The sequence below is a fragment of the Plodia interpunctella genome, chromosome 8 (assembly GCF_027563975.2).
Source record: "Plodia interpunctella isolate USDA-ARS_2022_Savannah chromosome 8, ilPloInte3.2, whole genome shotgun sequence".
In the NCBI taxonomy this organism is placed as follows: domain Eukaryota; kingdom Metazoa; phylum Arthropoda; class Insecta; order Lepidoptera; family Pyralidae; genus Plodia; species Plodia interpunctella.
The window spans coordinates 5,154,744-5,175,334 of record NC_071301.1 but is presented as its reverse complement, the minus strand read 5'-3'; the positions used below and the strand labels follow the sequence as shown (position 1 = coordinate 5,175,334).

The 20,591-nt window shown below is 36.6% G+C and overlaps 3 protein-coding genes across 8 annotated transcripts in view; 2 read left to right on the top strand and 1 right to left on the bottom strand.

Moving 5' to 3' along the window:
• The window catches only part of sev (sevenless), a 31,167-nt gene extending 28,055 nt beyond the window's left edge, over positions 1 to 3,112 (top strand). For 3 of the 4 annotated variants that reach the window (XM_053748362.2, XM_053748366.2, XM_053748364.1), the window contains 6 exons: positions 318 to 537; positions 927 to 1,024; positions 1,275 to 1,384; positions 1,743 to 1,912; positions 2,236 to 2,289; positions 2,369 to 3,112. In XM_053748362.2, the coding sequence (XP_053604337.1) occupies positions 318 to 537; positions 927 to 1,024; positions 1,275 to 1,384; positions 1,743 to 1,912; positions 2,236 to 2,289; positions 2,369 to 2,826 (1,110 nt within the window). In that variant the 3' untranslated portion in view covers positions 2,827 to 3,112. The remainder of the gene's footprint in view (positions 1 to 317; positions 538 to 926; positions 1,025 to 1,274; positions 1,385 to 1,742; positions 1,913 to 2,235; positions 2,290 to 2,368) is intronic. The other variant, XM_053748363.2, reaches the window with a different exon arrangement.
• Positions 3,105 to 11,573, bottom strand: LOC128671677 (smad nuclear-interacting protein 1). Of its 2 annotated transcripts, XM_053748367.1 has the most exons (12): positions 11,055 to 11,573; positions 10,737 to 10,830; positions 10,230 to 10,364; positions 10,009 to 10,131; positions 9,571 to 9,647; positions 9,280 to 9,367; positions 9,107 to 9,193; positions 6,894 to 6,956; positions 6,373 to 6,507; positions 5,897 to 6,088; positions 4,373 to 4,587; positions 3,105 to 4,058 (listed from the first exon to the last, which is right to left on the bottom strand). In XM_053748367.1, the coding sequence occupies exons 1-12, from the start codon at positions 11,416 to 11,418 to the stop codon at positions 3,823 to 3,825; spliced, it is 1,809 nt and encodes a 602-aa protein (XP_053604342.1). In that variant the 5' UTR covers positions 11,419 to 11,573; the 3' UTR covers positions 3,105 to 3,822. The 2 variants fall into 2 exon arrangements, with proteins under 2 accessions (XP_053604342.1, XP_053604343.1); XM_053748368.1 differs by lacking the exon at positions 10,009 to 10,131.
• A 592-nt stretch (positions 11,574 to 12,165) lies between these two features.
• Positions 12,166 to 20,564, top strand: LOC128671886 (uncharacterized protein). Of its 2 annotated transcripts, XM_053748706.2 has the most exons (14): positions 12,166 to 12,734; positions 12,857 to 13,017; positions 13,436 to 13,603; positions 14,022 to 14,133; positions 14,260 to 14,427; positions 14,690 to 14,831; positions 15,255 to 15,299; positions 15,825 to 15,904; positions 16,509 to 16,641; positions 17,430 to 17,514; positions 17,808 to 18,040; positions 18,354 to 18,480; positions 18,806 to 18,960; positions 19,140 to 20,564. In XM_053748706.2, the coding sequence occupies exons 1-14, from the start codon at positions 12,466 to 12,468 to the stop codon at positions 19,353 to 19,355; spliced, it is 2,094 nt and encodes a 697-aa protein (XP_053604681.1). In that variant the 5' UTR covers positions 12,166 to 12,465; the 3' UTR covers positions 19,356 to 20,564. The 2 variants fall into 2 exon arrangements, with proteins under 2 accessions (XP_053604681.1, XP_053604682.1); XM_053748707.2 differs by lacking the exon at positions 15,255 to 15,299.
• Positions 20,565 to 20,591: the final 27 nt, after the last annotated feature.

Here is a 20,591-nt window from a genome sequence, read left to right as displayed (position 1 = left end):
CCCAATTAAATATCCATCATGGATGAATAAAGCGTTAAATTTTGAAGTCTACCCATCTCAATAATATCGCACTTATACAATCTAATGCAAATCAGTCAAATAATCTTCTTTAGCACGGTATATACGAGTAGGACTAACACGAAGAATGAAACCGACCTTTGTGAGATGTTTCATTTTTTTTTAAACCTAACATGTTTGTGTACGTGTACACAAACATCATCAACATAACTATTTTAATGGGCACTGATCTTCATTTTGAGATAAGTAGTACGAAACAAATGATCCAAATCTAAAAATGACAATTGTTTTGTGAGCAGTACACGGCGGAGTCCCTGACGCTACTGGACCTGTTGAACATGTGCGTGGATGTGACCCTGGGTTGCCGGTACCTGGAGGAGATGCACTTCGTGCACCGCGACCTCGCCGCCAGGAACTGCCTCGTGGCGCCGCGCGGCGGCGGCCGCGTCGTCAAGATCGGGGACTTCGGGCTCGCTAGGGACATCTACAAGAACGACTACTATAGGAAGGAGGGCGAAGGTGCTATAATAATGCTGCATGCATGTTTATTCTGCCGATACTGTATCTATGGATACTTTAGTGATTTTGACTTTTTGACGACCTCTATAGCCTAACCTAGGTTACCATGCTGAACTAATACGCTGCCGGTCCCGGATGTCCCGGACAGCAATTTCCTCGTTTCAATATTGTATCACTGAGATAGTATCCCATAACACAAGTCTTTTGGTGCTAACTGAATCTGTGTAATTTGACCGATCATGTGTATGTAATTAATGATAACTACCTACATATATGTGAACAGACATTCTTTCGATTTGCAAAAAGCATGTATGTTGTCTTACAAGCACTATGTAGTTGCCATTATTAATAGAAATAATTTTAATGCTAATAATCTTTATTTTCCCCAGGCTTGCTGCCCGTGCGATGGATGGCGGTGGAGTGTCTCGTGGACGGGGTGTTCTCGTGCCAGTCCGATGTGTGGGCCTGGGGCGTATTGTGCTGGGAGGTAATCGATGTTGCAGATAAACTATAGCAACTTGTGACAATTCATTTTGAAAAAATATTTTTTGTATTTGAAAGATAATTTAATCGAGCGTTGGAGGTTTACAAAATGTCCGTTCAACCGTTTGGAAACCATCAGCTTTTTTACTAAATTAGAGGATGTCAGCAACTCCGGAATTGGGGGTTTCTTAAAATAATTTGTAAGTTTTACCCAGTCAAGTAAGCAATTAGTGATGTTGTATGGTGTCCGCCAGATCCTGTCCCTGGGCCAGCAGCCGTACCCGGCGCGCACCAACAGACAGGTGCTGGCGCACGTGCGCGCGGGGGGCACGCCCGACCGCCCGCCCAACTGCCCCGCGGCTTTGTGAGTACTATTTTTTTTTATTTCGATAATCTGATGACCTTGTTATGAGCCGAAGATTTTATGACTGAAAAATGAAAGTTTACAAAAAATCTTGTTTACCTATTTAAACTAGTAGATTTTACTTAATTCATTTCCTATTTTCAATTTGAGACGTTTTCTTATTTTTATGTGGGCTGGTCCAAATTAGCGTACCTGTAATGAATTCGAAACATATTGAAAAGGATATCGACTTGTGTATAGTATCAAATTGTTTCCAGCTACAATGGAAGGTGTACTTTTTTTAGAGAAATGACAATAAGTCTTCTCTTTATTTATGCTTTGTGGAATACACCTATGAGAATAACGATGTATATGTCAGCTACGAGCTGCTACGGTCGTGCTGGAGCTACTCCGCGGAGGCGCGGCCGACGTTTCGACGCTGTCTAGAAGTGGTGCGCGCGCTGCGCGACGCCACGCCGCGCGACGCTGCGCTCTCCGCCTCCGCCGCACCGCCGCCCCCGCCGCATTACCTCACCCTGCTGCCTGACGGTAACTATGTGTTACTACCTAAAGTCACGACGATTAAAACAAAGTAGGAATTGGAAGTATATTCATAATCTGTTTATAAGATGGATAGTTATCTAACGATAGGTAACTAACTTGTGATTTTATAAAATAATTAATGCAATGTTTTGTTATAAGACAATCTTGTTAGATTAAGATCATTTTAGAAGTTCAGTATTATGTCTCATACACACATACATTTATTTGCATGAAACATTTTATATTTGTTTGTCATACATATGGCATGATTTTTGATAATTATCCAATGTCAACTAACATTTTGTATTGCGCATGGCCCGCATGATCAGACGCCGTCGACAACCGTACCTACCTTCTGGACGAGAATGACAACGCCTGCTTAGGTTCGTGATCACTTCATTATTCATTCATCGCTCACTCGGAAAACTTACAAGGTAAATCAAAAAGTATATTTATTTACAGATGAAGATTACCCGGAGCATCAAATGGAGCCGTCGAGGTTGCTTCCGACGTCGAAATACTTAGAATTAATGTACGACAGCGACTCTGCACCGGGCAGTATTGGGTACGACGGGTACGAGATCCCGCGGACGCCGTTCTCGCGGCACAGCATCGTGGGCGTGGCGCCCAACAGACTAGTGAGGCCGGCGCTGGCGCGGTCGCAGTCACTGCGCGGCGGCGGCGGCGGCGGCAGGCCCGCCAGCGCCACCATAGTGCCGCTGCGGCGCGCGCCGGCCAAGCGCGCGTCGTGGTGCGAGCGCCGCGCGCCCCCCCCACACTCCCCCGCGCCGCGCCCACATCCCCCCGCGCCCCCCCCGCATCACCCCGCGCCGCCCACACACTCCCCCGCGCCCCCCCCACATCACCCCGCGCTCCCCCCACATGGCCCAGCGCTCCAACTCGTCAACACTACATTTTGAACTGTGATATTGACTTTACCATATAATGTACATACATTCGTGTTTTATTATTCCACCGAAGTTTTAGGATGTTTATATTTAATGTTATTTATTATATCGTGTAAATGTAAATAGTTGGGACGTTGTACATATTAGAGTGAACGGGCATCCCTTTCGTACAAAATCGGACGCCATCGAGTACGATATGAAATGTAATTATGCATTTATTTTAAGTCATTCCTGAGACATTCTGCCTATAGACTGCTAATTAGATTTTGGTACAATGAAATAAAAGCCAATTTAAGAATTAATGTCTGTTTATTTAAGGTTCTTATATTTAATGTCCTAGTAAGTTATGTCATACACAAGATTTGGATATTGAATCATGATGAAGATCTCATATGTATATTATCATATACATATGAGATCTATTATATATTATGATATCTATACCATACAAAGTTTATTGCTTTATGTTACTGGAAGTTATAATAGATGCACTCTATATAGTATACAACCCAGAATGTTACTAATTTAAATATGAATATAATAATATAGTACGTAAATCTCACTTAGCCGTAGTAAAGACCGTAAAATAAAACTAAATACTAAAATAAAACTAAATACTAAAATAAAACTAAATACTAAAATAAAACTAAATATGCAATACACAAGTACTGCTAGAAGACGCAAGCTTTGAGTTCGTGCAAGTTTTAAATTCATTTTATCATATCCATATAAATGACAGGAACATACATAAAAAAAACACTGTGGAATAGAATGTATAGGAATATGTATAAAATACCCAAGATGTATGTAGTTTAATTACAACAGTCACCTTCCAAAATCATTTGCGATTACTATAAAAACCAACCAAATTAAGTTTGAGCCAACTCAACGGAATAAAACAAGAACATTGAAATTACTAAACAGAAATTCCCCAGGGACAAATCACGGTGAATCCTCACCATCACTATAACAGTCCGTTGCGTTAAGTTTAGTATGAATGGTGCGGCGTCACTCGCCGTCCTCGGCCACCTCCTGCTTGACGCGCTTCTCGCGCTTGATCTGGTCGGTGGTGGCGACGCCCGCGTCCTGCTGGTCGTCGTCCAGCGCGTCGTCCTTGCTGTTCTCGTGCAGCAGCACGTACTCGCGCTGCGAGAACCCGAACTTGACCACATCGCGCTCCAGCAGCTCGATGTATCGCCGCGGCTCTATCTTCTTGTTGTTCACGAATGTGCCGTTCGCTGAATCTGGAAATTGACACGGTGAATTACAATGTCGTTTCGTCATATGGATACATATGAATCACGCTATATGTACACTGATCAGAAAAGAAGCCAATTGCTCGTTGAAATTGTTTTTTTAAATAATTTTTAGAAAGCAGACAACGGTCGATATATATTATTATGTACTCGCTTCAAAAGCAAAAAAATATTCATAGAAACTTTCAAACAATATGTTTCGACTGGTGTGTTTCTTGAGAGTGCCAACAGAGTGTTCCGTATTTTAGAAGGGAAATAAAAATGTCTGACGACGAAGTTTGTGTCGCGGTACTGCGGTGTACCTAGATCGATGATGTAGGGGCGCACGCGGCGGCCCTGGGAGCCGTCGAGCCGCTGGAAGGCGGTGGCGCGGTACTGCAGCGCCGCGTGCTGCTTGCTGACGGAGGGGTGCTCCAGCGCGATGTCCACCACCTTCTTGTCGCGGCCGAGCAGGAACGCCGACTGCCGGTGGATGTACAGGATCGGCAGCGCCTTGTCGCCTTTGAACGGGTAGAACCTGCAATTACAGTCACTAGTTGAGCAAATTCAATATTTGATCGAGCTCAAGGTCCCCAAAATGGATCTTGCAAACGAGAGCGCCGTAGTCTTCTGTTCTGCGTTATTGTTCGATACAAATTGATCACATATTTTTAATTAATAATTATGCTGGCTACACACTATCACCGAACACAGACAGATGCCAGCGCGTAAACGTGAACATCGCGTGGTTTGTTTGAGAAATTTCGTTTATCGCAATGAAAAACCTGCAATGTATACCAAATCCCTTAAGCATTATTAAAATACAGAACAATTTATATAATAATTTTCTAGACACGCTCTTTTTTTTGCATTTCGTGCTCTTTGCTGAAACTCGTCAGAAATTAAAGAACATGATACACCATCTCGATACAGAAAGCAAACTTGTTGGTTTACACATGAACCTAAGTGAAACGAAAATAATGACAAATAGCAAAAAAAAAACTAAAAAATTATACTTAACAACGTGGAACTAGAATATGTAGAGCACTACGTGTATTTGGGCAAACAAGTATCTTTCCAAAAATCAAATAACGAAGACGAGGTGAACAGACGAATCTCATCCAGCTGGAACAAATTTTGGGCGCATAAGGAAATATTGAAAGGAAACTACAACCTAGAAATGAAGAAGACCGTTATGGACACCTGTATCTTGCCTTGTTTAACTTACGGCTCCCAGACCTGGATCTTCACAAAAGGAAAAGTAAAAAAGAAAATAGTAAGCAATGGAAAGAAGCATCTTAAAATTACGTAAAATCCAAAAAGTAAGAAGTCAAGAAATTAGGGAAAAAACGAAAATTACAGATGCGCTTCACCAAGCCTTAAAATTGAAGTGGAACTGGGCCGGACACGTAGTCAGATATCCTACTGGACTCTTGCGACAACAATATGGAAGGGCCCACTCGGAAAAAGAAAAGTCAGGTAAATCAAAGAAAAGATGGGTAGATGATATAAAAAAGATAGCAGGAAATAACTGGATAAAGATAGCTAAGGACAGAAAGGTTTGGAAGAATATGGAGGAGACCTTTAACCTATAGAGGGGTTTCTATAAATCTTGGTTTACGAAAAAAAATTTACAGTGAACAAAAATGTAAATGTTTAAGGGAAATAAAGAGGCTTTATTATATTATTATTTCTAGACATATCCTTGTAATATATGACACTAAACATCTAAAATTTCGAAGAACAATGTCTAATAAATGAAAAAGAAAAGAATACTAAATTGAAAGAATGCAAATAAAATAATCTGTAAGGAACAAATTAAGATAGATTGACACATAAAGTAGTACCTCCATCTTCTCTTAGGCTGCTTGGCATCCTCGGGCTCCGTGTACTTGATGACGACGCCGTTGACGGTGTTCGCGTCGGCCGTCAGCTTGCCGGAGAGCCCGAAGTTCGGCTTCTCCTTGTCTCCAGCCTGACCCTCCTTCTTCACCTCCGTCTTGCCCCAACTGTATTCCTTGTCGTCGGCGTCGGCAAATCTGTAGTATTGTAAATTAATGAGTGCTATTTTTAAACATGAATGGTAAATATTCTCGTCTCACATTCAGGATTTCCAGATCGGCTGAACCGATTTTGATCGAGTTTTATAAGTAATTCTTTTTTTCTATTTTGTAACACAATAGTCTACTTATCATCTAGTCAAGTATTTAAAAAACTCGCATCAAAATTTTTTGAGTAATTTAAAAGATCTAATCATACATAGAGAAGGGACAGGCAGCGAGAAGTAACTTTGTTTTAATCTATGTAGCGATATAGTGATTACCTTGACCTCCTCTCCCTGGGCTTGTCTCGTTCGACCCTGTCGCGGCGCTGGTCGGGCCGCGGGGGCTCCCGCCGCGGCGAGCGGGAGCGCCGCTCGCGCCATCGCGACGACGAGCGCGGAGACCGAGACGCTGCCCTGGAAGGCATTGTCCATATCATTTATACGACACCGGCTCGGAAACTATCATGTTTAACACGTTCTCTCGTCGAATGTCCGCGAAATGTTTAAACTTGGATCAACTAAACTAAATAAAACAGAATTTTTGGTTTTCTTACTCGGATAGTAGTTTTTGATATGAATGGCGGGTTGGAGAAACGGAATCACACTTTGGTTTAAAAAACTCAAATCGCTTTTCTTAAATATAGAACTGAAATTGCGCTTCGAACACATTGGCATAATTTAAGAAAAATTTAGATAAAAACTGTGTCAATAAATAATAGAAATCTGGTAATTTCTGGTGATTCATGAATCTAGATATTGTGGTCGACTACACTCATTATAACATTAAAAAAATAACATACCTTTCGTGGGGTTCTGACGGTTTGTCAGGTCTAGAAGTTCGCTCGCGTGGCGCGTCCCTCGACCTGCCAACCACAACTTGCATTATAATGCTGTTTCGTAACAATTACAATTATTTTGTGATGTTTGTTCCTTAACACCATAATGATCACACATCGAGTAAAATTAAAATTTTTAAAAACAATATGACATACGACCAAATAAAGAGGGTATTTCACACCATAAAAAGTGAAAAGTATTTTTTTGTAATTTTAATAGATCAATTTTACTAAATTCGTTGTTTGCAATGTTTTATTTGTCATTAAAGTATATTATAGAAGAATGCTTTATGACTATGAAATAGTAACATCACTCCGAGAGCACTCATACATCCAAATCCACATAAATTTATTAGTTTTTGCATTTTGAAAAAATCAAGACTTGTTTGTAGTGAAATAACCTGTAGAAGAAAAAAAAAAAAAAAACAAGTGTTCAAGATTTACAATAGATGAGAAAATTTCATTCGTTACAACATTGTTATTTTTACTATATTGCTTGATTAAATTGTATATTTCAAACCTTGGACTAAATAATTTTTGTGTTATTTTTAAATATACCCCTATGATCTATATCTATTTGACGAACAATGTACATAGTTTTGTGTTGATACAAACTTTAGTCCACATTTTCTATTACTAAACCACTTTTAATTTTTATTATTTAAATGTTAACATTTTAATTATGATATTGAAAAATGTATATTTATAGCATTAAAATCAAGTTAATTTCATCACGAAGTACCAATGTATTTGACACGCCTATAAAACATACACTTACCGTTACATTTGCTTAATATGTTGTTTTGACGAAGAATGAAGAATACCTACAGATGATCATCCATGTTTAGATTTCTGTTGAATTATCATCCAGTCTCGGATTTAATTTTCTTGGCTTTTCTTTTTCCAATCTTGGATTTAATTGTCTTGATATTAGTTTTTCCAATCTTGGATTTAGTCAATTGAATTGTCTTGGTATTGTATTCTCTGATTAATATTTGGGGTACCCGTATCGAGTTACAATCAATTTCCTTTTGATTTTTAAAGTAAAATTTACTCCTTCATTGTTAAGTTCAAAGTTATCTGTGCAGTTCTGCTGTTATCTTTTCATCTTCATGTATAATCTTTTTGTGTTTCATAATTAGGAAGTCATATACATACATCTATGACATCCAATCAATTTAATTATATTTGTGATTTTTCTCCATCTTAATATTTAAAAGGTTTTATCTTTCATATTCTAGATGTGAATAAATATAATATCAACTATCTTGATAATCCATGCTATGTATTCCGAATTCGTGCTTATTTCGTTACAATAAATGTCAAATTCTTATTTGAACAATTCCCATTGGTGTAAACCAATTTCATGAAGTGTGTTATTTTTCTACACCGGACCATTGTTTCGTTTACTGCAATAAAATAAGCCTAAAGGCTGTTCCATAAATGCTTTAAATGATTTCTCCATTCATATTTGTATTTACTTTGTACTAACATTTTCTACATCATACGCTATACACGCGTCTAATTTCAATGTATATATATATGCCGAAAACGTACAGTAGGATCTATAATTTCTGTTGATTGTGTAATTATTTATGTGTTTTAGATTAGTTCCGTTGTCCAGTTGTGTTTGAAATCAAAAAAGATTTTCATCGAACAATAAATCAATGTGTTGAATCGCGTGAAATCATTTTATTGCTTACTACAGGCAATGCCGTCCATAAGCGAGCCGAGGCGTTGCGATAACAAAACCATTATTTTAGGTTTCAATCTAACACAAATAAAATTTGGTGTTTCACTTGTTTTTTCGGCAAACGCCTTTTTGTTTGGTCAACACATCCCACTTAATCTAGAACTGAGTGTTCACACATGCCTAGAGGAATTATCGTCTAATATGCAAATATGGAAATATCTTTGCAACAGCGACATGTTCTGATCAAACTCATTATAATTGTCTGTAGAGATTCTGTAAAAACAAATACAGTAGTTTAACGTCGCGAACAAGTGGCGAGGCGGACGTCAGCACACAAACATGCACAAACAATGGAATTACTTATACTGAAACAAGTAAATATAAGAGTCCTTGTCTGAAAACATGTTTAAAATAGTTTTCTTTAACCTTAAATGAGCTATAAGTGGTGTAACTGAGACAGGGAGCAAAAGGGGTCTGAGCGTACCTGTCTGGGTACTCCTCTTCACGGTACTTGTCCCTTCTCTCGGGGTAATCCTTCTCGCGGTAACGTTCAGGGTCTGTCGGGGCACGTCTGTAAATAACATTTATTTTTTAATTAAATACATAATATTTTTTGTAGAATAAATAGTTGGTATTTACAATTTTTAAAATCAATACCTTTCATGGTAGTCTGATCTGACTCCTTCATCATAAACTTTTCTTTTAGGAGCTTTATCATCATATTGATTGTAACGACCCCCATAACCTGAAAAAACATTTTGAATTCTAGACTCGTCTTTTATGAGAAATAATGCTTAAAAGAAAAACACATTTGGGTAGGTATAGAAGATTTCATATTACATAAAAAACATTACTTATATCATTATGCATTAGAATTTTGGTAAAATGCAGATTACAAGTATTGAAGTGTAATATGAGATCTACCACAAAACACTACATAATGAATACCTCTATCATCTCTATTACTGTAATTTTCTGGCTTACGGCGGTAATCTTCTTGTGGCCTTTGATCATACTTATGATGCCTAAAAAGCAATAAAAGCTAAATTAATGTCAATTAACACAATATAAAATATAAATATTTAGAATATGATGATTTTACATGATTAAAAAATCAGGTAAAAATAAGATAAAACCAAAGGTGAGTAAGTTTTACATATAATCTCAATACCTATAATTATTATAATTTGATGAATTGTTGACAAAATCACAATCAACATAATAGTTTGACAATACAAACAGGGTGAGCATACATTTTCTGAATTTATGCTGTGTTAAAGCATGGAAAAGCACACAAAACATACATCAAATTTTTAAAGAAATATGCAATGAAAATGAAAGGTGCTTAAACATAACAGTGATGCCCATAAAATATGACTTTTGTACCTTTTGTACTCATCATAATCTTGTTGCCTGCGACCATACTCTTGATTGGGTTCATTATACTGAATGTTTTGGTGATATCTTTCTTTGTTTTTATAATATTTATCTTGATTATATGCAGCATATCTGCAATTACATTCCAATAGTAGCTTCTAACTAGAGAATATCATAATAAATTCATTATAGGTAGGAACTTAATATAGAAATTAAAAACTATAACAAACCTTTCATTACGGTCTCTGTCATACTGATATTGTTCTTCATATTGCCTCCTGTCTTTGCTTGAGCCTCTATAAAACCTTTGCACTTCTCTCTCTCTGTCATAATCTTCACCAGAAGCAGAGTGGTGGTATTCTTTCCTACACCAAATAAAATAAGACTTTATAAATGATAAGAAAACAGCTTTTTATATTAGGCCCTAGAACAAATGCTTTTGGTCCTTTTCTGAATGCAAATCTATCTCAACAACATTCAGTAATATAATTTTGTCTGGATTTATACACCACAAAATTATTGCTAGGCTCACTCATGTACATTGTATGATACATTACAAGAATAAACCTAATCATTTTCTTATGTTAATATAAATTATTTATATTGTGTTAAAACAATAGAACAACAACCTGGTAAATTAAAGAACTGCATAGTTACCAAATTAAACTGCTACATCAGACCATAGAAACAGATATTGGATGATGGATGTAAAAAGATAAATGTCACTAAACACTTACTGATAGTATGTTCGTACTGGCTGACTGCCTTCCTCTGATGATGCTCTACGTTCTTTTACAACACTATGTAGGCGGCGCTCAGTATGTTCTTCTTCTACAAAATACAAATTAAATAATTTGTTAAGGTTAAAACAAGGGGAGGAAGGGCACATAAAGGAAAAAAAATATGGACATCTAAAGACACATAACGCAGTGAATAGTTAACTGCACTAATCAAACCCTATTAAGATTGTGTATTGCTAAACAAAATGTGAACAAGCCGTAATGTAAAGAATACAATATCACTTGTTGTTTCAGCCATTCTCAGTTAACACCTACCAACTTCGCTGACCGAAGACTGACGCGTTCGCTTATTGTGCTTATGCTTATGTTTACGTTTTTTCCTGGAAATTTCGCCCTCACTCATAGACTCCTCGTCTTGGGAATGACTGTCATCATCAGAATGACGTCTTTTCTTTTTACCGTGTTTCTTTTTCTTTTTTTTGTGCTTGCGTTTTTTTCGTTTTTGGTCATCTGAATCGCTCTCAGAGTCGGATGAATCACCACGTTTTCTTTTCTTTTTGTACCGGCGCTCTGATGCTGACGACTCCTCGCTATCGCTCTCTGACGAACTGCTGGGTACGCTTTCTACAGACTGCTCTGATTCCTCAGATGACTCTTGAATCCGCTTTTTGGGTTTCATAATTACAGATTATAGTGGAAGGAAATCTCAACGAAATCACAAAATAACTCTTTCTCCGTTTCGATTGTAAAATTGACAGAATGCCGAATTTATTTCACTCATGGAACTATAGATTTCATCTCTTTCACTTTCATTCAAGTGACCACAAGCAAACCATAAACTACATAGATAAACAAACAAGATGACAGATTGCATGAATAAACTTTCCCTCATCCACGAGCGAGTAAGCTCGCGGCTTTCGGGTTCGTAAAACTAAAAGATGTTTTTATATCTGTGTGACCACACCACAGTCAGCACTGCAAAGCCGCGGTCTTGTTTATCGACGAGCCTAGTTTGCGTTCAAGTTCCTTGCTCGCATATTTTACATTTAAACCTTAGGAATGGCGTAGGGCACGCGTAGGGCTATACATCATTATTTTTTCCTATACTATCGACATAGATTTAGCAATAAATGTTTGTCATTATAAGACGGGCCGGCGGCGGGCCGGAGATTCAGTGGAGAAAGCATATGTTTATCTTGTCCTCTAGTCCTTGTTACAAATTTCTGAATTCAAATTGCCAACCATAGATTTAGAAAGGGTCGCTCCTGCGGGTCCGTTCCAACATAGAATTAGTAGGTACTCTGACGAAGTACTTATTAAATCATGGTTCCGTACGTACCCTATCTCTGTTGCCAACACATAAAAAAATATAAAAAATCAGAAAACATCGACGTTTCAAATTATCGGTCAATGTCAAATCTGAGCCATTAACATAGCCTAGTAGCTTAGAGAATAGCTTAGCAGCCATCGCATCGCTCAACTCAACACAACAGGCCAACAAGTTTACTTTGTATGCATTTCATTTCCAATAACCAAAAAAATATTAAAAAATAGACTAGAAATTTGTTGTTCCATAAAAATGTATAATGAGACTGATTCATAGTTTTCATAATTTTATTTGAACTGGAAAAACATATTATTATAATAGTTGTATAAATTACGTAGTGGGTTAATTTGCGGTGTTTTGGACCTATTATTGGATTATTTCTAAAGAAGTTATCTCGCAATGGCTACTCGAAAAAGAAGTGGTTCTGGGTCTAAAAGGCACCTTAAAGAGAAAGTTGTACAGATTTATGAATCTTTCTTTAGAGGTGAAGACCTGACAAGTGATAACCCTACATTTTGGGATGAATTTTTTTTGTTAAAACCTAAAATCCCTCAGCTTGAAGCCGAAATTCTCAAATTATCAGCAGAGCAACTTATAAATATGAAAGAAAGTATTAACCTTCTTGTTTCACAATGTATAGAAATGTTAGGTCAAGAACATCATATCAGGTAAGAATTCCATTCAAATTTTTATCACTGAAATTTCATTACTTATGTGTATGCATTGTTGCAAAAAAGTTTCCATATTCATTCCTTTTGTATAATTCAAGTGTTTTTAATCAATTGTTTAGATTGGTGTATGCTCTACAAACATTAAGTGCTGTATTAGTCACAATGTATCAAAGAATGGGGCAAGATCCCAACTTGAATATCAAAGAAATATTGATTGGTACAGATAATGCAAATGTGAAGATGCAGAAATTATTTGAACACTGCAGCACCATTTTGTCAGGTGAGGAAATGACTTAGTCTACTGAATCTAGCAATCAGTTATTTATCAAGTTGTGCCAGCACCAACAAATGAATATCAGACTGAGCAGCACATTTAAATCCAACCCATTTCAATGACATATACATGATCAAATTGTAAGCACATTTTGGTTACTGAAGCATTATTTTATTTTAATTATTCATTAAATCAGTTATTGTTAAATATCTAACTACTTCTTTATTAGTAGTATGTAGACTTTTGAATTATGTAAATAAAATACTTGTGTTTTGAAAAGTGTATGTGTTTTATTTTCAGGGAAATTTATATATATTTTTTTAATACCAACTTTGCAACTTATAGATGTTCCTTGTCTTTTTGTATTCTAGTTTTACTGGTTAATTACCTTGTATGTACAAACATTTGTAATTGGTATTTTTAGGTGATGTTCCCGATAGTTTGAAGTCAATGGTGCTAAAACTGTTGTTGGTGATAGCAACTGGTTTAGATAACATTGATGACAATCCACTGGTTGAATATCTGATGATGAACTCTTTGTTTGAGCCCTTAGTTCAGTTATTGTGTACTTCCACTGAGAGACAGCAGCATGGTAAGATATATGTTTTTTTGAAAATTAAAACTGAATACTGAATGTATTTCATGTGGTATTAATTTGATTTGTGGCATATCTCCAACCCCTGCATATTCTGCTACAGATTCATAAATTGGTAGTTACATTGTGACCAACAAATTATCAACCATTATTAACCAAAAAATTAGTGAACAAGTGTTCTAAATGTTATATTAGCAATTTAAATAAAATGTTTTGAATTTGTATAATGTTATATGACAATATCATTGTATAAATATTATTAGGATAAACAAAGGTATGCCATGTTATAGTATATCTTAAAATTTTAAGCATTCCATATCAAGTGGTCATCAACTGCATTTATAGAGAGAGGCCTATGTTCATTATGAATTTAGTGCATTTATTACAAAATGTTAAAGGAGCTTTTCTTTTTCAGGTTATGATGTTGTATTGCTTTTGATGTGTTTAGTAAATTATAAGAAACAGGAGTCTGCCAACCCTTATGTTGTTAAGTTATCTATACTTGATGATGAACTGGCTTTAAATGGGTAAGTTTTGCTAACTTTAACACCTCCACACCATAGTTTTTTTGTTTTATTTATCTACACAACAGTGTAAATACAAAACTCACAAATTTTATGTAAATGCAAACGTAAATGTTTAAATATTTTCAGGTATGGTCAAGTGATAACTACATCATTAAACGATTTTGTGATGTCAACATTTGGAGGTATGCAGGGGGGTGGCGGCGGAGGCTGGCTGTCATCTCTCACCAGCATGGTGGGGGGAATCTTCCTCACCAGTGATGATACTCAACCAGTGGTTCGGGGCCAAAGGAATAGGTAAGGGAATAAATGTTTATTACTCAATTTGTTGTCATTAATTCTGTTTCTTTTAATGTAATCAACCATCATTTCCATGCTTGTACATTTGACCATTTCATTGTTCAATTTTCGCTCTCATCTGATCGTTCCCGATTGCTCCTGCAGTCTTTGAGCGTCGGAGCCCTGGATCCACTTTCCTACTTTTTCGGCTCCACGGTCATCGGCACCCTTAGTGAGAGCTTATTTCATAACTTATCTATATTATTACATATGGTTCCAGTGGGTGCGAGTGCGGCATGCTGCTGTCGCTGTACGAGGCGGCGCACCTCAACCGCAACTTCATGACGACGCTGGCGCACTCGTCGTCCGCCGCCGCCTCCTCCGCGCCCCCCTCCCCGCCCGCCACACTGCCCCCGCACCAGGTCATTCAAAATTCTTGTTCACCACAATTTAGTACACTGATAATTATGTAATAATAGTATGATACAGTAGTCACGTTAAAATAAATTATTTATTTGTTTTGTAGCACACAATTTCCATAAGACAATTACAAAATAATAATGATGACAAGGTCCCAAAATTTTAATTTTACCATTTTCGCGTTTGTTATATTGCAAAGATTAGCTAATACAATATCTCGTCTTTGGACCATAAGGAGTACCTAAACCGTGACCGCGCCACTACATTGAGATACAGAGTAATAACTAATAAGTATTTGGATCATAGTGGGGTACTAATAAGTATTTGTTTTTATATGCAAGAATTCTGCAAAAAATATCCTAAACCATACATTCAACCAAATCCACATGAATGTAATATTAAGTGTAAATATTTGTTGAATCTAGGACTTCGGCAGCAGCGGACATAGCGTGTTGAGCGCCACGAAGATTGTTAGTAAACATATTCGTATACAATGATTGTATGTATTGCTTAATAGATACTTCATTAAATCCCATTTGTTGATGTACTTATGTAAGTTGTAAACAAACAATAATAAAACAACATGCTTATTTAGGTAAATAATCTTTTCAACACATTTGCTCTAAATTAATTTCATTTGTAATCCAATATCCGAAAAAAATATTAGTTATACGGTATTGATTTATAAATTTAATATTGTCATATCGTTTTCATCAAATAAAAAAATATAACTGAGAATATGTTTTACATTTTATGTGGTAACAAATGTGTTTTAGGCCTATTAGAATTTCTGGTTATAAGGTATCATCATACCAATATTTGCAATAAAATTTTCACATTTGTATTCAATAATACACATTATAAATATCCATAACAATTCGCCGTAGATTTCGTAATCTAATTCTTGCACTAATATATGATACTAAATGTTGAATTCTTACGGTTATTCATATTTTTTCATGATATTTGTCTAATTTAATTGTTAATTTTTCCAGACCCCACCAAATCTGTCGCAGATTCAAGCACTTGATAATGAACAACCTACAAACTTATTAGTCACATTCTTCCAATATTGGTAAGTCAAACCTTTTATTATTAAAAATTTAGACACCCAAGAGGCCTATAACCACCTCCAAGAAAAAACCTTTGCCCACCTGAGGTTGAGACAATATGTGTGTAGCTTAAAGTTTTTTTTACGTGATTTGTTCAAGTTTATAATTTGCTTTAAGTCAGTTTAGTACATATTTAAGTGTTTCTTTCTATATATATTTATCGAGTTGGTACGATCAAAAGTACTGGTACCTACCACACTCGTTATAACAGTAGCTGAGTACCAGTGTATAACTTTCTTGTGCTATAAATAACTAGCGGCCTGTACCGGCTTCACTCAGGTAAAATGATAATAAATTACACACGTAAACCTTCCTTTTGAACCACATAATTAAATTAAACCCGCATCAAATCCATTGCATACTTTAAAGATCTAAGCATACATATGTACGCTGTCGGTCTGTCCATATGGACAGACAGACAGCGGAAAGCTATTTTGTTTTATACTATGTAGCCATAGTGATTAATAAAATGCACGATCGTATATTTATCACATCCTACCAATACATTATTAAAAAATAATAATGAAAAAGTTTGTAGCATAATTAATGTTGGTATATTATGTGCAGTTCAATAGTAATGGCGGACACCCGCAGCGAGGCGAGCCTCAACAAATGCAGCCTGTGCTTCATCATCCTCACCTGCATCGTGGAGGAGCAGTTCGCCAACTCCATCATGCACGACCAAAATCTTACATTCAAGGTCAGTTATCCTTTATGCATAGGTGGGTGAATTTCATGAGCGTTTTGAACGTGTACCATACACAGTAATCTATGTAATTATTCTATTTTATAAAGAATTATAGTACTGGTACAATGTTAATTTTATAAATGTTTAATTTTAAAAAAATATTATTTATTAAAAAAAAAAATGCGACACTAATGAAACGCTACACGCCGCGTTCAAAGAGTCGTAAAATTCACCCAGGTATACTTATTGGCGTCTATCTAGACTTCGCAAGTGTAGAAACCGGCTTCTATGTTTGTATTTATTAATATATAATAATATTATAAATGTGAAAGTCTGTCAGTCTTTTCTTTGTTCCGCTTTCACGGCTAAACCGCTGGTTCGATTTTGACGAAACTTGGTATGCATGTAGTTAAAGACCTCATTAAATATTTTTTTTCACAAATCAACCCTCAATTGACTGCATTTTGGTGAAAGTCAGAGAAATTCATGCGGGCGAAGCCGCAGGCAAAAGCTAATTATTTATATAATTTTCTCAAGAAATTTCCTATTCTATAAAGAAGTATAAGGATATAAAGGAGATAAAAAGGCTAATCCTACATTTAGCCGTAAAAGATACATAAATAACATTCAACTACTTTTAAAGTTCTCTCTCTTCAGCAGCTCTACAAAAACTAAATATTACTTTTTCTTCCTTTTCTTTAAATGTTGCGTTTCATTCAAAAATAATGTGTTTCAAACAACATATTACAAATATACCGTATTTTAAAATAAACAATTTCAGTGATGTTATATGGTTGTAGGTCCAATTGTATAGACTTCCAATGAGGCATAGAAAAATAGTGCCTGAAGAACCACCATCGCAGCCGCTAGCCTCCACGTTAATTGGTAAATATTACAATAAATTTGCTATTATAAACTAGAAAGATAATATTATCACACTATATATAGACAACGCCATCTAGATATCTACAATATAGATGGCGCTGTTGTAGCTGGTGGTTATACTACTAAATATGTGTGTGGTTATACTACTACATGTAGATTAGAAAGTACACCAAACATTCGGTCGAAGATGTCTGCTTTATAATCGAATTGCAAGATTTCACTCGAATAGACATAGGAACAAACAGACATGGTAACATTGCAAGTGAAATAATAGCGTGTAATAAACATTGCAGACTTGCTGGTGGAGTTCATGATGTGCCACCTGCTGAAGAAGTTCCCCGGGTCGCTGTACCAGCAGTGCTGCGGCGTGCTGGTGCGCGTGCTCAGCTACCAGAAGCGCGCGCGCGTGCGCCTCGTGCGCGACTGGCGGCCGCTCTGGGCCGCGCTCATCGCGCTGCTCAAGTTCCTCGTCGCCAACGAGGCCGCGCTGCTCAGGAGGCACAACATCTTCCTCGTCCAGCAGCAGGTGGGGAACCTTGACGGAAATTATGGATTTCAAAATTATTTTCAACTGCCAACGACTTCAAAAAGTTCTCTATTCGGCATGAATTTATATTTTTTTAAATGTAATGGTACTAGATTACGTGAAAACAATTTGGACAGAGTAGAAAAAGTCAATGATCAATCTTTTTCGATTTTACCAATTTGGTTCTAATTTTTTTTACACTTAAAAATTATGACCATTTTCTATGTATTTTATTTATTTGTTTAACAGTTTATACACAAAGAAACAAATAGTAGAAAAAAGTAAATGTAAATATATTACCTATATATTTCAGGTTGTGAATATATTCAACCTGTTCATTACGTTCGGCGACACATTCCTGCCCACACCCGCCTCCTACGATCAGTTGTACTACGAGCTTATTAGGATGCATCAAGTGTTCGACAACCTCTTTTATATGGGTGAGTGTGTGTATACTGCTTCACACAGCTGATGAGTATTAAACAAAATTTTGATGAAGAACTGAAATTAACATAGTCGATCCAACAAGGCACGTAAAAGAAACTACAAATATTAATACATACGGTTTAATCGTTGGCAAACACAATTGTTTGTCTCAATTAATATAAATTGAAATATGTGAACTTTGATAACGCGTGACCTCGAGATGATAAAAGCGATGAAAACGGGCGCGGGGCGGAGGGAGAGCGGTTGGAAGCACAGTGCAGCTTATTTTCTATTTTATTTAGGTAAATACAGAGTGTAATATTGCAAAATGAATTCCAGCGTTGCGGTACTCGACGGGCGACGGCGAGTTCAAGGCTGAAGCGCTGCGGCTGGCCAACTGCTTGGTGAACGTGCGCGCCATCATACAGCACTTCACGCCCAAGATCGACGGCTGGCTGGCGGACCAGAGCCTCTCCACGCCCACCGAACATCAGGTGCTGCACATACTGTACACTCTACAGCTCTCTCATAGCGGTGTCTGGGACATTCGGGGCTGTGACGCCGCGAATATTAATCCCAAAATTCATACAGCGAATCCCAGCACTGCAATTTTTATGTAAATCTTAATTCTGAAGAAACGGACTAACTGATGTTATTAACCGTTCCCATGCAGATATTGGAGGTGGTCCGCAAGAACTACGACAGTCTGATCCTCAAGCTGCAGGAAGGCCTGGAGAGCTACGAGCGGTACTCCGAGCGGAGCCACCGGCCGCTGCTGCGGCGGCTGCTGCTGTCCGCGACCTCGTCCGCGCGCGCGCGCGGCGACCACCACCTCTGCTCCGAGGCCGCCGCCGCACTCTCGCACTACAGCGCCAGGGACAACCTATGAAACTATTACATTACCTTGCTCCTGGCAGCAGAGACATGCTTCCAATGGATAAAACGAGTAACAACAAGTGAACATATTTGAATATGGAACTTATTTTGGGATATCATCATAGAAGAAAAAAAAGACAAAAAATTGATGCTCTTTTTTCTTCTAATTTTATGGTAAAAACTGTAATGCAATTTTTTATTGTATCAAGCAAAATGTTATAATGGTAAGATGTACCTAAGGAGAATGATTCATTACGGTCTACATTGTTTAATCTTTAAGGTGGGTAATTGATGTTTGATTGATATTGAGAGTGAAACTTTGTTGCGAAAACGATTATTAATTTATTTAGACCGCACTGTAATTATATGGTTTGGCATTGGTTCAATAATTTTTAAAATAATTTTTAGCCCACAAAATGTAAAATTGTTCAATCCTCTTATGTCCATCGTCGTGGCCAAATAGCTGTCAATGTTAAAAATATATTGACAAGTTCACATGTTCCTTTTTGGTGGTATACATTTCTAAATAATACTAACGTTTTGTGTTAATATTGTTTGCAAAGAATAGGTTAGCTTTACCTTTTCACCATATAATTGACTAATTAAACTAAGTATATAAGGTATAAATTTATTTATTAAAGCAATAAAACTATTAGGTCTTCGACTATAATATCGCTAGTAACGAATTGAAATACTTCATGTAACTTTATGGATATATTTGCAAATTATAATCCTTATTGAGTGTACTTAGCAATATTATAAATTATACTTCATTATATATATAGTATCCTGGCATTTTATATAAATCATATATAAATCTCTATGATCTCTGATGAGCCAACAAGACTTACAAATTGCTTTAGGGTTATAGAAAATTATTTGGAAGAATTTTAGTGCAAATTATGTTACCTAATAGAAAAATGTGGCCTTAATTATGGTGGGACAATCCCGCACTCGCGCAGTCAAATCAACAGTTATTTATTACATAGTAAGGGGTAAATATTTATATGCTTGTTTTCTGTTCTTTTATTTATTAATACTCCATAATCAGATTTTGTAAAAAATCATGAGTATCATTTAATTGAGGCCAAAGTTTATTATGTTTAATACTTCCCCTAAGAGCTTTATAATATGAATTGTAGCTTGTAATTATACCAATTGGGTATTGAAATATATAAAATCTATATCATTTTATATCAGTTAATAAATTATTTTTGTCAAATATTTTTGTTTTGTCTTCTGCTATCAC